Below are 17,043 nucleotides of genomic sequence, written 5' to 3' on the forward strand. Positions count from 1 at the left end.
TTCTTGAGAAGAACTCTTATGTGTATGAAGGCCAACATCAGCTAAAGAACTTGCCACTGTGATTCCACATTGTTGTGTACATAATAATAACAATAGCAACCCATTTTCTCTTTCTCTAATCACAGTAGAGCTATTCAGCAAAACTGTTTGCACATGATCTCAATTAGACTACTACTTCCCCAAATACTCTGGGGTTTAGATAAATTCATCAACAATACAAAATCCTATCAAAAACTATTAACCGTGGCAGGGGAGGGTGATGTAAGCGGAATAGATTTTCTTCTCGCCTTAAGAAATTCGAGGCTTCTGGATGACGTTCGTGGGGAACAGATGACAGAAGGGAGGCCTTTCCATTTTGTGACCTGCCTGTGGGCTTCCATGAAGCATTGCGGGGGCCACTGCGACAAGAGGAGCTGAAATTGAGGCCTTCTGAGTCTGATGCAATGGGGTCATTCTGATATTGTTTCCAGGCCCTTTTCTGTGTGTGCATGCATGTGTGCAAGGGTATAAAACACTTCCAGATTTTATTAGCCTTGTGAACCACCTCCCCTTGCCTTTTGTCTCCTACAAGCACCAGCCGTCTAACCTTTAATCTCCCTCTGCCCTTGGACTACCTCGCCTCTGTTCCTGTCTCTTGGGCCCTTGGCCTTTTCCCTCCCCACCATGATCTCTGACTAGGAAACGCCCCTTGAAGAGCACCCCGTATTCTCCAGAGTCCTCTCCATCAGCAGCTACAAATCAGGCACAAAAAACACCTGTAAGGGGAGGACATCCAGTGTGGCAGTCTGAGAAGGAGGGGACAACCCAACTTTGTCTCTGCTGCCCCTCCAGTTTTTGGAAGAAAATGGGGGAATATTTAATGGGGAGAGAGATCCAAGGCTCGATCTTAGCCTCCTGGGTCCATATTCAGGGTGGTGGGCTGGACAATATAGGCCCAGAGATCAGCCCAGCAATCTTTCTGATTTTCTTCCTATCCCTCCCAAAATTTATGTCTGCTACATTGTCTGCTACAAAGAGGCTACTGTATGGGTTGGAGAGCTCATTAAAAAGGCAAGGCAGTGCGACCACCGGCTCTCTCCCCCTCGTAAATCTGTTGGTCACGCTAAATGCTTGCAGCCCCTGTGTCCCTCCCAACTTCACATGCTCTGCACCCCTCCCAGAGCAGCTTGGTGTGGGGGTTTTTGATTCATAGTGCTGGGAGGCCAGAGTAAACCACTTTTGTTATATTATTCATGAGCAGAAGCACCAGATCCCACCAGAGCTGCCTCTGTGCATGTGTCCCTGTAAGTTGGAATTTGGAGGATGAGTGGATTGGTCGGTCCCCTTCTTGATTATGTGGCTTTCGGGAGAGAGTAAAACTTGGCTGTTTAGATTATTTAGTCACTCAGCTCTGGCGCTGGGGAATCTTTGGTGCAAATAGAGAACCACACTGTAAACTAACGTCTTCCAGAATTATAGACTCACATTAGTTACACCAGAATAAAATTAACTAGACACTTGTTATAAATATTTATAAAATGAGATGTAAATCTACGTTGATAAATTCTAAGGTAATATTTACTACTAACATTAACAATGAACACATCTCCTTTTAAAGCCAAATAGAATAGCTTATGGCAGAACTTACTGCTTTATTTAGAATAGAATAGAGTAACAGAGTTGGAAGGGGCCTTGGAGGTCTTCTAGTCCAACCCGCTGCCTAGGCAGGAAACCCTACACCACGTATTGCAGGGGAAGTCGGGGACCCCAAATGCAGGGCTTGCTCTGTCAGCCAGAAGGGCCAGGCCAAAGAATCTTGCTTCTCCTAAAAATTCATTTTGAGAGCCTTAGCAAATGGAATTGCCTCTTGGTAGTCCTGCAATTACTGGGGTTTACAAGGTGAACATGTGGGAACTTATGGAGAGAAGGCACATAGATGCTGGAGCAAGGACTGGGTGTGTGCTGAATATCACTGTGTGTTTTGAACAGTCCCCAGTGCCCCATCTCCCTAACAGGATCTGTGTTGACATCTTTTTATCAAATGCAAAGCTACCCTGCAGCACGAGCATCGTTGGCATCATTTCAATTTCCCACAGCGCTTCAAGCATGACAGCAACAGATCAAACCTTCTGAAAACCTGTAAACAAAATGAATATTAAATTCTATATTCTGGGTGGAATACCCAACAGTAGTTCCAAACAGTATTTAATGTTTCTTACAATGGCACCTTTTCAATCTTGCAGTTTGACACACTCCAATACTTTCGATTAAACAATGTCATCTATCAGGATTCCAGAAGCAGAGCCTTTCTGTAGCAATGCCTCCCCTCCAGAATGAAGTTCCCCCGGAATATCTGGATGATCTCCACTCTTGTTATTCAGAAGAATGGTAAAGATCTAGCTCTTCAATCTGGGTCTTTGGCAAGCGAAAGTGAAACCCTTCCCTTTGTTGTCCTTGCCATCTTTTATTTTTTTTCTCCTTCCTTGGTTTTATTTTAATTTCTTTGTTTGGTTAGTTGGAGCTGCTCAAAGCTGTTGGGAGACAGGCAGCCTACAAGTTGAATACATTATTATGGTTGGTCACACAGTCAGCCAAAGGTTTAGGCTGGATTTGGCATTTTTGTCCACCCATCAAGTCCTTCCCAAGTACCTGGGATAGGCAAATGTTGTTATTTGATGGTGTTTCGAGGTGTTGTCACAGGATGCAAGTTGTTCCAAGTAAAAATGCCTTTTGCAATTGACCTATGGTTGATTTTGTTAATGAGGATGGTGTTCAAGTGGAGCTCCAAATGTTTTGGGATCGCACCCAAAAGACTTATTACTAATGATACTACCTTTGCTTTCTTTTGCCACAGTTGTTCTACTTCTTTGTAGTTTGTGATTTTTCTCCAGTTCTTTTTCTTCTATTCTGCTGTTTGCAGGTACTACAACAGTGATGGCTAACCTATGACACGCGTGTCACTTGTGACACGCTGAGGCACTTTGACTGACACGCCTGTTGGTGTGGGGAAAACCTGCACATTTAGAGGCTGCCTATGCTCTGCTCCAATCTCTGCTCCGTCCTTGTTGCGTGGAGGCGTGGTGTCACCGCTGCCGCAAGATCTTTGCAGCAGAGAACCAGTTTTAACCGCCATAAACTGAGGTTTGTCAGTTTCATTACCTCAGGAACGCTACAGGAGGAAAGGAGATCCATGAGATTCACAGCCCTGTAAGGTGGCCTTCCGATCCCCACATCCTGCACCTGCAGCCCTGAGACCAGGGAGACGAGTTTCACAGCCCTGTGTGATCACCCTAGCCCAGTCCGTCATAAACCAAATTATTGATATTTCTTGAAGTGACACACGACCCGAGGAAGGCTACACTTTTTCCCGATTTTCGACACACCAAGCTGAAAAGGTTAGCCATCACTGTACTACAACATCCATTGTCCGGACTTTTTTTTCTTTCTTATCAATAATTATTAAAGTCAGGATGCTGTGCGGCAGATGCTTGCCTGTTTGAATTCTAAAGCCCCAGAGCACTTAGCTTTTTCATTTTCTATTACCTTGTCTATTTTGTGGTCCTGCCAGTTCTTGCTTATTATTATTATTATTGTTGTTGTTGTTGTTGTTGTTGTTATTATTATTATTATTATTATTATTATTATTATTATTTTGTGCTCCATTGTTATTATCCTACCAGTATGTCACTTGCAGTTAGAAAAATTTTCAGACTTGCAACTGATGGGTGCCTAATTCCAAAGGAGTAAAGTTTAGTTAAAGTGACTGTTCTGCACAAATTAAACTCTGCTTTTGAAATTTGCAAATTGGTTTGACAAATTCTCTGATGCAAAAGGTGAAGTTTATAAATGTGTGATTTTTTTAAAAAAAAAATCTCTGATAATTCCTCCCCTTCCTTTTCCCGTTATTAAATTGTGTCAACAGTCCGTGGATATTTCTGAAAGAAGATTGGTCATTCCTTTCTAAAGAAGACAAGGAAGCTGCAGGATTCACACAACAGCTGCAGGAAGGTGAATGCATTCATCCTGCTGCACTTTGCCCATAACCCAGGCCTGACCTGGTGCTAAGAGGGATGAGGTTAGAGGAGACACCTCCTGGGATCTAAATCAATCCCCCAACTTCCCTTCTTGCCTGAATTATTGTGCCCTTTTTGTGAATGGTGATGACTAAACACTGAAGGGCAGCTGACCTCAAATAAGACCACCAGATTCGCTGGTTCCACCACACCCTGATCAAAAGATAAAAGATCAGGTCTTTAATTCCTGCATACGTTTGTCCATGATTCTCTAAGTGCACCTTACTCTCTTCCCAATAATAGTTTCATCTTACATCTCCAATCTCAGCAGAGGTGTGTGGTGGGAATGTGTATGTGAAATCAGGGAGAAGAGAAAGTTGTGAACTAGAATAGAGGTACTGTAAAAATAATGCCTGTTTTCATGTACTATATAGTATTCTGATGACCATGAATTTTCCATAAATTAAGAAGTCTGATTAAAATGGATGCTCTAGAGCTAGAACAAGGGTGTCAAACTCGCGGCCCGCAGGCTAGATGCATCATGTGCTGACCCCACCCCCTGGTTTAGTGAATACGTCACATGATGCCTCCGTGACGACGTGAGTTTGACACCCCTGAGCTAGACGAATAGAGTATGACCATCATCTTCTAGCTTCTAGTGAGAGAAGCATAAGATTGCAAGGAAAAGCTCCTTAAGATGGAAGAACACCCCACTTGTGAATATTACCCCTGAGTGGTTTTGCATTCCAAGTGAGTTCAATGCATGCCAGCTCTGCTGAAAGTATAAAGCTCCTCATATGGGAAACGATGTTGGGAACAAAATACCTGCCTTGCATGTTTTGTGACCACCTATCCTGCCCTGGATGGACCAGGGATTATCTTCCCGGTTTCTGGCTAAATTTGTATTTCTGCATTTCTTGTATTTTCTGGGTTGGATTGGATTTGTCCGGCTTGGCTAAATTTTTATGCAAAAAGCTCCAAGTTATCAATCGAAGTTTAGAGGCCAAGATCGAACACAAGAAAAAGCCCAGCACTGCAATAAATATAATGAGTGTTTAAAAAATTGCAAGCAAATTCTGAAACAATTAACAGTTAACAATTAATAGCATCAGGGAGTAACCAGGAGACTTCTAAGAGTGATAGCTATCGCACTGGTAAAAATATTGTGACCAGAGGTGGTATTCGGCAAGTTCCGACCAGTTCTGGAGAACCGGCAGCGGAAATTTTGAGTAGTTCGGAGAACCGGCAAATCCCACCTCTGACTGGAGATTTTACAATATCCTTCCCCTGCCATGCCCACTAAGCCACGTCCACAGAACCGGTAGTAAAAATTGTGACCCTCTTAGAAGTTTCTGTAGAGTAGCCACCCAAAGTTTCTCTTCAAATTGTAATAACTTCTGTCTGGTCTTCTGCCTGCTTGTCTTGTTCTTCTGATTGCCTAGGAGAAGCTTAGTCTAATGTTGTTACTACATTTGCCTCGATTCTGCAAAACTTAAGACAGCACATCTATTTTTTTCTGAGACTTTTTTTCTGACACTATTCAACAGAAAGAAAGGTTCCCTAAAGATATTTTTCTTAAGAATAAATAGAAAGGAACTTGTTTTGATATGCGGACATGTAGAATTTCAGGTAATTAAAACCCATTTTCACACCATGTTAGATAAGGCAGTCAAAACAAAAAACTCTAGCATGAGTTAGGACTGATGGACTATGTTCTTGAAGGGAATAAAAGAGCAGCCAGGCTTGATGTGGCATTTAACACAGCAAAAACCTAGTCCCATTCCACTAGTCCCTTATAGCATCTTATAGCACCATCCAACATCATGGTGCCAATATAACAGTAGCAAGGTCAGATTTCACAATGACTCAACAGTGATGCTATAAGATGTATAGGTAACAAGTGAGATAATGGCCTAAATGAGAGAGAAAGAGAAGAAAGGAATGGAAGTGGGAAGTAGCCAGATTTCCAGAAAGACAATTGCCTCAGGAGAGCTCTCTTCATTGTGCAGAGATATAGTTATAGTTTTGTGCATTTGCCAGCTGATACATTACCCCTCTTCCATCAATCAAACAGCCCTACCCCTTTTAGACATCCAAAGTGTAAGGAATATGGATCCATACTGATTTAATTTTGGGGTTTTGTTTCATTTCAAGAACAGATGAAACCCACCTTTAGAAAACATATTGCCTCCTTTAGTTGACATCCTCCATTATCCAGCTTTTTGTTAGCATTTGAGTCTATCCTGTTAAATCATTTGCCCCCCAGAATCCTTGCTCCTGGAAAATGCCCTTGGATACATTTTTTGCTTCTACAGGTCTCATTCCGCAGTCTACATCATAGTGAATATAAACCTTGCATTTTGTTAAGAATTTATAGTAGCAGACTTCCCTTGCCATCATTCCCATGAATGGCCAATTTGTGAAATATTTTGCAAATCACCTGACAAATAGGTCTAAGTACAAATGGAAAAATACACAGACCTGGGGATAGGGATGCTAGTAATTTGCTGCATGCGTGTGTGAGAGAGTGTGAAGAGAAGGTGAAAGAATCTTCATTAATTTATGATCACTTACTGTTCCGGGGCAGACACTCAACTATCGGCCAGCTTGAAATTTTAAAAAAAGAACACTAACTGACCAGCATTCTCTGTCATCATCTATTTGCTAGTTCAAATTGATTCAGCATTTACAATGATTGGTTAATGTTGTTTCTTGCAAGATCCAAATGTGCAAACCAAAGACAATACTTGATGAAATCATCTGAATTTTGCAGATACTGAGGACAATTAGAAAAGTCATAGGTTGCTGCTTTCAAAATGTGATGTGAATAATTGGCAAATGGAAAGACTCATGCCGTGGTCATATCTCAACTTGGCCTATTTGTGTATTTTCCATTATCTAGTAGGTAGTTTTGCTGATGTACTCTAGGGCAGCCTTCCCAAATCTGAAATATTTCCAGATGGAGCAGGCTATAACCTCAAGAATTCTTCTGGAAGGTGTGGGACTGAAATCTAGAACCAGGCAATGTGCTAAAGATTATAACTGATCAACATCACTGATATATAGTGCTTTTTGCAGATGCTATTTGAGAATAGTCTCCAGGTATTCATTATAATCATTATATGCACTAGCCCTGTTATGTGTCCTTATAGCTTCTAACGTGATGCATTTAGATGCACGCCATCCTTTTTGCTCCTTATAACCATAAAATGGCCACTTAGCAAAAACCTCAGTATTTCCTCAGGGCAGGAACTGTGACCTCAGGTTATGAGGTTTCACTGACCTCATAGGGGCCCTCAGCTGGAAGAGGAGTGTCCAAGGATGACAAAGGGAGCCAGACAACATGACTAGTCCTGCAACCAGCCAGCCAGAGTACTAAATGTAGAATATCAGAGCTGATCTTAATCTAAGGTTACTAATCCCATCTTTCCCACCATGTTGGCACTAATGGGGGTCTTCCTCCTCTTACTGGCCACATACACTTCCTACATTAAAATGGCAATAAGTGGTCCAGCCACCACCATCTTGGGTAGCATCTCAGAGCTCCTGAACACTGAAGAATGTCATGAGCTTTATCTTCTACTTGCCATCACCCAGAAAGATGCAGAACTATCGGAGGAGAAAGAACTCGTTCCTTCTAGCCAATGGCAAGGTATCTCCAACATGGACCGGTGCAAAGAAAGTCTAGGCCACTGGTTGGAGATGCAAAAGGGCTTCATTGACTGGGACCGCCTGGCTCGAGCTCTCCGACAAATTGGCCGCCCGGATGTCTCCAGGGAGTTGAAGAAGAGCATCATTAAGAACAGGAGTTTAGAACCAAAATGGAATACGGAGGAAAATCAAACAGGAGCAGCCCCCAAATCACTTTTAGTGATTGAAAACAGGGCGCCCCTCCGTAGAAGCCGTCAGGGCCCCATCCAGAAGCCCAGGAAGGCTTTTCTGAAGGAGAAGAGTTGGAGCTTGAAGACTTTCTTTCAGAAGTGGCTCCCGTTTCCTTTACACCACTTCACTCTGCAGCAGTATGTTGGCCCAGCTACGCGATTGCTCATTGCCAGTTTCCTGGCTGGACTGGTCCTGTGGCTCTTTTCTGTCTACTACATCATTTGCTGGAACTTACGGCAATGCCTCTTTGCCAGCGGCGTTCATTACAATGGAACCCCAGCTCGGCAGAATATGAACCTGACTGTGATTTGGAATCATCAATCTGGAGAAGATTCTTTGGAGGATCCAGATACCTCTGAGGAGGATGAAGTTGCTGAGGAAGAACATTAACCCAAGAGGCTTTCAGTGAAATCTGCAGGAAAGTTGATTTCATTAAATAAATTGCCATGTGAATCTTTTGATTGTGCCCAACTCAGTTGTCAACCCAGGGGATTCTACCATGTGATGCTTTCTAGACGTTTGGGATGACCACAGCCATCAGCCCCAACCACCACAATAGGAGGATAGGCAATATAATTTAAAACAACTGAATGGCACCAGGTTTGAGAAATTACAGCTACAAAATCAGAGCATACACTGAGGCTGTTTTGTGATGCAACTGCAGATGTAAAGTCAAGGCAAGCACGGTACGAGTTTTGACAGCAACCCAGAGAGAGTAAGTCATGTACTGAGAAGTATTCAGTATCAAATTTGGTGGCAGTAGAAAGATATTGTTGTCACTTTCTTTATGCTTCCAGCCTGGCTTTGCTATTCACATTCTACTATAATTTTTACTTGAGAAGGGAAAAGCAACATATAATATGTCATGCAGAAAATATATGACTCTTTGCATATTTGTATCATCTGTCTATCCATCCATCCATCCATCCACCCACCCACTCATCCATCCATCAATCTATTTATCTTATACAGCGGAACGATAGACTGCAGAAAGTATGTAATTCTTTGCATATTTAATCATCTGTCTATCTATCTATCTATCCATCCACCCACCCATCTATCTTATATAGCAGAAAGATAGATTGCAGAAAGTATGTGATTCTTTGCATGTATTATTTACCTGTACAGGATGCAGGATACAGGTTGGCAATGGGGGCGGAAAAACTCATGCCAGAACAACAACAGCAGTTCAACAGAGCAGAGCGGGGAGGCCCTATAGTAGCATTTGCACAATTCAGTTAGCTATAAATCTCAGTTAATGGACAAGTGCACACATACACAGAGATACACCATCATTTCATGAAGATTTTACTGTTGTCATTTATCAAAGAGTCACTTGTTGAGATGAATAGCTTTGCAAAATTGATTACACTAAAACAAAGTTTAATCCAGAAAAAGCACCATCCATCTTGGATCACATTAATCCAGATGGACTCATGCACCAGGGATACAAACCAGTATCCATTTAAGGGTTAAATGGCGCAATAAGGTAATAATCTCAGGTAAAGGGCAGGGGATGGAGACAGATGTTGAAAATGGCACCATGCCCACTAGTGGAAATTCACAGCTGAATCTGACATATGGACCTGATTTACTGGAACATTTGTTTTGTTCGGTGTTACTTTTCAGAGTTCAATAGACTGAGTTCAAGAAAGCAGAGATATGTCCCTTCCTCACCATAGTGTTTTCCTTGTCACAATCGCTTTTCCTGAAGCTGCTGGAAAGTCCACAGGAATGTAGTATAAGGTGTGATCCTTATACACAGCTCATATACAGATTCAGGGGCAATTCAACTAGGAAGATAATATGTACTTCCTGCAAGGAAGAATGCTATTTCACCTGCTACCTGTGACTTTGCTCCAGTCATTCAAAGCACTCCTTAGAAACACCATAAACATCAGCAGCAGTAAAATGAACATAAAAACAGAAATATGGAGGCTACTGCATCCCATGTCATGCGGCCTTAAAAGTCCAACAACTTTCTTGGAGTGGCTGGTGGAATACATTTCCACATGGCAGTAATCCCCATGGAGATCACAATAATGGCTAAATCTAGCAGGGATGCTGATCACATGGGATCATGTACATTGTGTAGCATGAGGGAAGGACAGCTGGTAGTTGCCAGAAGGACAGAATCATTGGGGGGAAGGCAATACGTACTTCATTCCACATTGCATAAATAAGCAAACAATGGAGGAAAAGAGACATATCAAATTCATAGGGGAATTGTGCAACAGTCTGTCATCCTCTTACACTTACTGGGCTAGAGATTTTTATGTTAGTCACATGCTTCAGAAGTAACTGCAGCCCTTGTGCATTTTCCAAGATGTGGCTGACTCTAAGAGATTTATAATCAATCAACTCCACCTTGTGGTTTGTTTGGAGAGACAGGAAATGCACTGGATGAGATAGATAGATAGATAGATAGATAGATAGATAGATAGATAGATAGATAGATAGATAGATAGATAGATAGATAGATAGATGATAGGTAGATGATAGATGATGGATGGATGGATGACAGACAATTTTTGAGTGCTTTTGTATCTTTGGACATTATTTAATATCAATTTTTTTAAGCTATTCAAAACCTGTTTGGTGTAATATTAGCACTGTGGGTTTGTTTGTTTGCTTATTAAATTTATATGCCACCTATCCCACTATCCAAAGATATTGCTCCATTCTCGTGGCATTTCACAAACGTATAGTTCTTCACCTGTACCACATCAATCCTAACAAGTATTTTGCTATCATAATGGTGATTATCAACTTCAGCAGTCTTTCTTGCCTTCATAAGTCTCAGTGAAATCCCAGGAGGACCATGAGGAAACCCTTTTCAAGCAGAGTGAGAGAGAGACTAACAACATGAAACAACAGTGGCAGCATCCTTACTGATTGCCCACATTAAAAGAAGCTCAGATATACCTTCAAAAGGAATCTTAAAAGATCTTGGAAAAAAAGTTAGAAACATGATATCTCATGTACAGGAAGAAAACTTTCTGGTTTTTCAACATGTACCCTTAGTGTATATAGGTATCCTCCTTAGATGCTTTTTCTATGCTCTTTTACAACAGCATGTTGGTTTGCAAGATAGCCTTCAGATTAGATATCCTAATATAATAGTCTAAACATGCTTGGAAGGCTTTGGTTGTGCTTGTAGCAAATATCCCTCAACTAACTTTGTCCTTTGTCCTTATCGTGTGTGTGTGCATGTGCGTGCACGCACGTGCATACATATGTGCATTTTTGTGTATGTGTATACACTGTATATTGATATATAGTGATATATAAACAATGTGACAGTTTTAATTGATCAAAGAGATAATGAGCAATGGAAATCAGTATCCATAAGTCCATCAGGTTATGACTATGACACATAGAGGACTGTGATCTGGAATGTAAGATGAGTAAATTATAAATTGGCACATACAAAGTACCATAGGAAATGAAAAATAGATACATATGCCGCATGCCTTTGAAATAAAATGAAAAGGAACAAAGAAAGGGGAAGATGTAATACAATAGATCTGAAGGATCTGATCTTATGGCATGGAGTTTATAAACATGTGAAAATATTTTATTTATTTATTAACACACACAAACACATACCTCAAATAAGTGAAGGTATAGGTTTCATTATGAATTACTAATGTGTGCTAGTAAGTTTGACTTTGGGCCATGTGACTTTTATAGATGAATAGGGAAATAAGATCTGAAGGCTGCTTGTTGTTGCCTGTTACGCTCCAGTGAATGGTCATAATAAAAGAAACTGAGAGGAATTTGGGGGGGGGAGGGGGATTAAACACAGGTAGTCCTCGGCTTATGACCACAACTGAGCCCAAAATTTATGTTACTAAGTGAGAAATTTGTTAAGTCCCATTTTAGGACCTTTCTTGCCTCCGTTGTTCAGTGAATCACTGCAGTTGTTAAGTTAGTCACACACATGTTAAGTGAATTTGGCTTCCCCATTGATTTTGCTTGTCAGAAGGTCCCAGAAGGGGATCACATGACCTCAGGATGCTGCAAACGTCATAAAGATGAACCCAGTTGTCAAGCATCCAAATATAAATCGCATGGCCAGGAGGGTGCTACAATGGTCATAACTGTGAAAAACAGTCCCAAGTCGTTTTTTCAGTGCCGTTGCAATGTCAAGCAATCACTAAAGGAACCCTGTAATGTTCTCAATGTATGCATCCAGGGGAAATGATTATTCTAGTAGGTGAAATGAATAGAGAGATATGAGATGGTACAGAAAAAGTTACTGAGCTACTTGTTGACTCCAGAATAAGTAAGAATGAAGACTGGTGAGTATTTGCTTTTTTTAAAAAAAACCACCTGCATAGTAGAAGATTTAGTGAAGGATATCAGGGTGACAATGATAGTTCTGAATGGGGCAGGGTTTTTGTTTTTTTTAATAGTGTCAAGACTTGCATCCTGGAAGAAAAAGGAAGAAATGAAGAAAACAAGAATGAAAGAACAATCAATGCAGGACAAGAAAATGTATGAAAAAGTATTAGAAGATAATTTTCCAACAGAATGAATGGGAAATGATATTAGGCAAAAAAAAAAAAAAGGATGCAGAAGCTGTTTTGGCATAGAGTAAAAAGTATCCTACAAACAGCCATAAAAACGCATGGTGATGTGCTAATGGGAAGTATTAAAAAAGAGAGAGAGAGGATTGTGTAGCTAAGAAAAAAAATGTGGGTAATAGAATCAGGAAATGCTGACAAAATGCTGACATATAATGTTTGTAAATAATTAAAAGCCAAGACGAATGCTGTAAGAATGGTTACTTAAGAAAGGTGCATGGTAAAACAAGAAAATATAAACTCAAAAGTCAATGGGTGTTGAGTGCATATAGATTGGTGTAAAAGGAGTGAGCCCCATGGTGGTGGGGGGAATATATTGAGGTTGTTTGCTGATAGAAGGACAATGAATGAGGAACAAAGGACAAGGCAAAGATAGGAAGGAAGAATGAGCCGTGGTGGTTAGAATGCAGCATTGCAGGCTAATTCTGGCGGCTCAAGATTGACTCAGCCTTCCTTCCTTCCGAGTTGAGTAAAATGAGGACCCAGATTGTTGGAGGCAATAGGTTGACTCTGTAAACCAGGGGTGTCCAACCTTGGCAACTTTAAGACTTGTGGACCCCTGCTGGCTGAGGTTCGAGTGCCTGCTGTAAACCATTTAGAGAGCTGTAAAGCACTATAAAGTATATGGCATATGTGTCTAAGTGCTATTGCTATTAGAATAGAGAAAGACAGACAAGGTAACAATCAGATTGGATTGATAAGAATCTGAAAAGGTGAATATGTGACTAAATAAGTGAATGAATATTTGATACAATGAGAGAGTTGTCAATTAGAGTGAACACTGTATTTGCTCGTGTTGCGATAAATAGAATGTTTGATTTTATTGTATGTATATAAATTTATTTAATAAAGTATTTTAATTTTAAAAAAAAGAATCTGAAAAAGGAGAAGAGAAGAGAAGTCAATCTAAGAAGGGGGATATATATGTGGCATAATGTGTGCATGTTTGGAAGGATAAAAACTATGTACTGGTCTGATATAAAATTCGTTTGTTTTTTTTCAGAGCCAGCTTGGTGTTGTGATTAAAGGCACTGGGGCTAGAAACTGGGGGATCAGAGATTCAATCCCCACCTTAGACACAAAGTCAGCTGAGTGACCTTGGCCCTCTTTTAGCCCTAGGAAGCAGGCAAGGGCAAACCACTTCCGAAAAATCTTGCCAAGAAAACTGCAGGAGCTATTTCAGGTAGTCTCCAAGAGCCAAGACTAAGTTGAAGGCTCAAAACAATAATAACACACTAGTTTGAGTTAAGTTTTCATTTCATTTTCTTATCTCGTGCTTTTAACTTCTTTGGCTTATTATCTCTTACTTCTTTTCTACACAGTGGATAAAATTGCTTGAGCTGTAAAAACATGTGACGGATATATATGTACGTGTGCATGCATTCAGATTTCTGCACAATATTATTATTGACCTTGCAATTGGTAACCACTAATCTTATTACATAAACTTGTTTAGCTTCACAGTATGGCAGTGAATCCTAATCTGATGCTCAATTGGATCACAGCCCTACCATTCCACGATTAAGAAATGCTATTCTATCTCACAGTAGGAAAACTTACAGAAAAATTTGCATATTTCTGAAGGGGGATTACTGATATGGAAGGAACCAGAAGAGGGAGCTGTGAGCAAAGAATAAATCTGAACTAGAAGAACAGAACACTTACGGCAATTTTGCATGCATTTATTTGTCTTTCTTTGCGTTTTTCCACACATAAATGTTAATGTGAGCTTTTAGACCCTGAGTATTTCTAGCAGTGACAGTGTAATAGTCATCAAGCATGTCGAAACATATGAAACACCCTCACATATTAATAACACTATCATTAGATTAAGGTATCTCTAATAAAACAGCCAGAAACAACTAGCACGTATGTGCAAGGGGAATCTTTACCTTTACCTTTACTTAATAAAACAGACCCAGCCATACGCAAGAAAGAGGACTGAGTAAGCCCAGAGACCATAAGGAATTTAGAAATATGTACACAAACAGGAACACAAACATACAATATGCACACAAGCATTCAAAAAACGCAAAGCAATTCAGTGGAGATCAGACTCACGGTGGACACAAAATTCTGCCTGCCTCAAGTCAGGAGAGTGGAGGGAGCGAGAAGGAATGAGCAGGAAATGGTGAAGAAGTGAACACCATATCCAGATTAAGGCATAGCTATAACCCCGGGCAGGAGTCCTCCTTCACCACATTTATTTGCCTGGTCTAAAGATAAATGTTGCCAGTTCACAGATATTATATTGAGGAACTGTATGTGCTCACTCAGAGAGCAGGAAAGGGAGAAATTGCCATGTGTCGCCTTTGGTCTACAAAGATTTCAAGAGCAATGTAAACCTCTCAGGATCTTTGAGCCTATAAGAAAGAGATTATGAAGCACGGCACCCTGAGGTAGCCCTCAGAAACCATACATTGCTCCAAAGCCACTCCTTCCAAAAAAGAAAATTAGCTAACAGCACATAGATGGCGGCAGTGGTGGGATTCAAAAATTTTACTACCGGTTCTGTGGACGTGGCTTGGTGAGCATGGCAGGCGGGCATGGCAAGGGAAGGATACTGCAAAATCCCCGTTCCCTCCCCACTCCTGGGGGAAGGTTACTGGAAAAAACATATTCCCTCCACATCCCGCTAACCTGCTTTCCAGCTCCGTTCTCCTGTGCAGGGCAACCAAAGAAGACCCAGCCGATCAGCTGGGGCTCGCGAGGCAAAGAATAGATGGGGGCGGGGCCAGTCAGAGATGGTATTTGCCGGTTCTCCGAACTACTCAAAATGTCCGCTACCGGTTCTCCAGAACTGGTCAGAACCTGCTGAATACCACCTCTGAATGGCAGTCCTCACTCTTTCTCTAGAGTTCCTCCACAGAGACTAGCTTGGCAAGGAAGGACCATTAACAACAAACACATTGCTTTTCTAACAAGGGTATATAATATTGGATCAGGAAACGTTTTGCTCCAGTCGCAGATTATGTAATTGAAGGAAAACACGAAGGCAAAAGAAACGTCAAGCTCTCTTTGAACCCACAGCTTCTTTACAATGAATCTCTTAGGATTTATATGCCTGCAGACTTAACAAGTTACAAGGATTTTTTTTTAATTCCTTTTTCACCTACTTGATTGTTATTACCAAGTACCAATTCATTCTTTCTATCTTCCTTCAATAGGATAGGCAAAAAGTGAAGGCAGTATAATTATCCTGATATCACAAATTTGCTAAATTGTAACAGAAACTACAAAGGAAGGTAAACTCCGTGTTGGGATTCACATGCTGTTGTACAGTATTTGGATATATAGTGTGTGTAAATAGTGGGAGGCCCATCTGGAACTAAGGAGGACACATGGAAACTATAACAAGATATCTCAGAAACTTTGCATTAAAAAGGTGGAATAAGTTTACTCTTCATGTTCCTATAACACTTCTACTTATTGCTCTATCAGGACCCACCCACCCGAATCCAGGAGGACCCCAAATTTTGGACCTGCTCCTGCAGTGTGAGGGAGATCCTATTAAAAGACAAAGCTGGAATTAGATTCAAATCAGATTAAGCATATCAGCAACAAACAACAATTTTGTCTTGCAAGGATTTAATCTGAGCTTGTTCCAACCCATCCAGGCCTCTACAGACTTGAGGCAGCAAACCAGGACTTTTCTAGCATTCCAATTCAGCCCAAAATAGCAAAGTACAGTTGGGTATCATTAGTGAATTGATACTCACAGATAACAGGAGTATCACATAGAGGTTACATTAGCATAGAGTAGATGTGTCAAACACACAGCCTGCGGTCCGAATGCAGCCCGCAATAGGCCACAGAGTTGGCCTGCGAGGCTGTCCAGGAGATGGTGAGAGACTGGCCCCTGCTGCCCTGGGTCCAGCCACGTCCACCCTGGCCCCCCAAGGGCAAACAAAATCCAGATGCAACCGGTGACGGGATCAAGTTGACACCCCTGCCACAGAGAGAGACAAATGCAAGTCTTGGGAATCCTACACAGAAGGAACCATGGAGTAACATTTTGTCCTTCACACACTCCAACTGGAACCATCCACTTACTGATAACATAGTGCCTCAAAGCCCAAATCTTTTCAGATGTTCAGGAGGATACCTGGTCAATGATTTCAAATTTCAATGAGTTTTTTAATAGGGCTAGGAGCAATCAACCATCCAGGTCCTGTCAAAAATCATGAGTCTTCAAGCAATGTTGTTTCCATCCCATGCCCACACCTGAATCCTGACTGCAGCAGATCTAGAAAATCTATTCCCTCTGTGATCCTCTGCAGCTGGACTCCAACCACCTTATTCAAAACCTTCCTTGAAAAAGAAAGACCGAAGATTGGCCAATAGTTGTCCAAGGAGCCAGACTAAGAGAAGGCCTCTTCAGGAAGAGGCATACCACAAATTTATTTAGGAGAACGGACACCAGCCCCACCCCACAGCATTAACCACCTCAAATCTAGTCACACATGCCTGGCTTGCTATGCCAATATGTCAGATGTGACGTGGATTAAATGCACAACAAGTGAAGCTGATACTGTAAAGGGCCCTATCCACAATCTCAGTTTTCCCAAACTTAAAAGACC

General features: G+C 41.2%; 1 protein-coding gene and 1 long non-coding RNA gene across 2 annotated transcripts in view; one reads left to right on the top strand and one right to left on the bottom strand.

Annotated features, from left to right (window-relative positions):
- LOC148127071 (uncharacterized) overlaps positions 1–15,979 on the bottom strand; it is a 67,221-nt gene extending 51,242 nt beyond the window's left edge. The window contains exon 1 of the long non-coding RNA XR_015741899.1: positions 15,916–15,979. This is a non-coding gene — a long non-coding RNA (uncharacterized LOC148127071). The remainder of the gene's footprint in view (positions 1–15,915) is intronic.
- LOC148127072 (uncharacterized) lies at positions 7,428–8,264 on the top strand. Its single transcript, XM_087927684.1, has one exon. The coding sequence runs from the start codon at positions 7,428–7,430 to the stop codon at positions 8,262–8,264; it is 837 nt and encodes a 278-aa protein (XP_087783810.1).
- Positions 15,980–17,043: the final 1,064 nt, after the last annotated feature.

The sequence above is a fragment of the Pseudonaja textilis genome, chromosome 2 (genome assembly GCF_049901715.1).
Source record: "Pseudonaja textilis isolate UNSWEBS1 chromosome 2, rPseTex1.2, whole genome shotgun sequence".
In the NCBI taxonomy this organism is placed as follows: domain Eukaryota; kingdom Metazoa; phylum Chordata; class Lepidosauria; order Squamata; family Elapidae; genus Pseudonaja; species Pseudonaja textilis.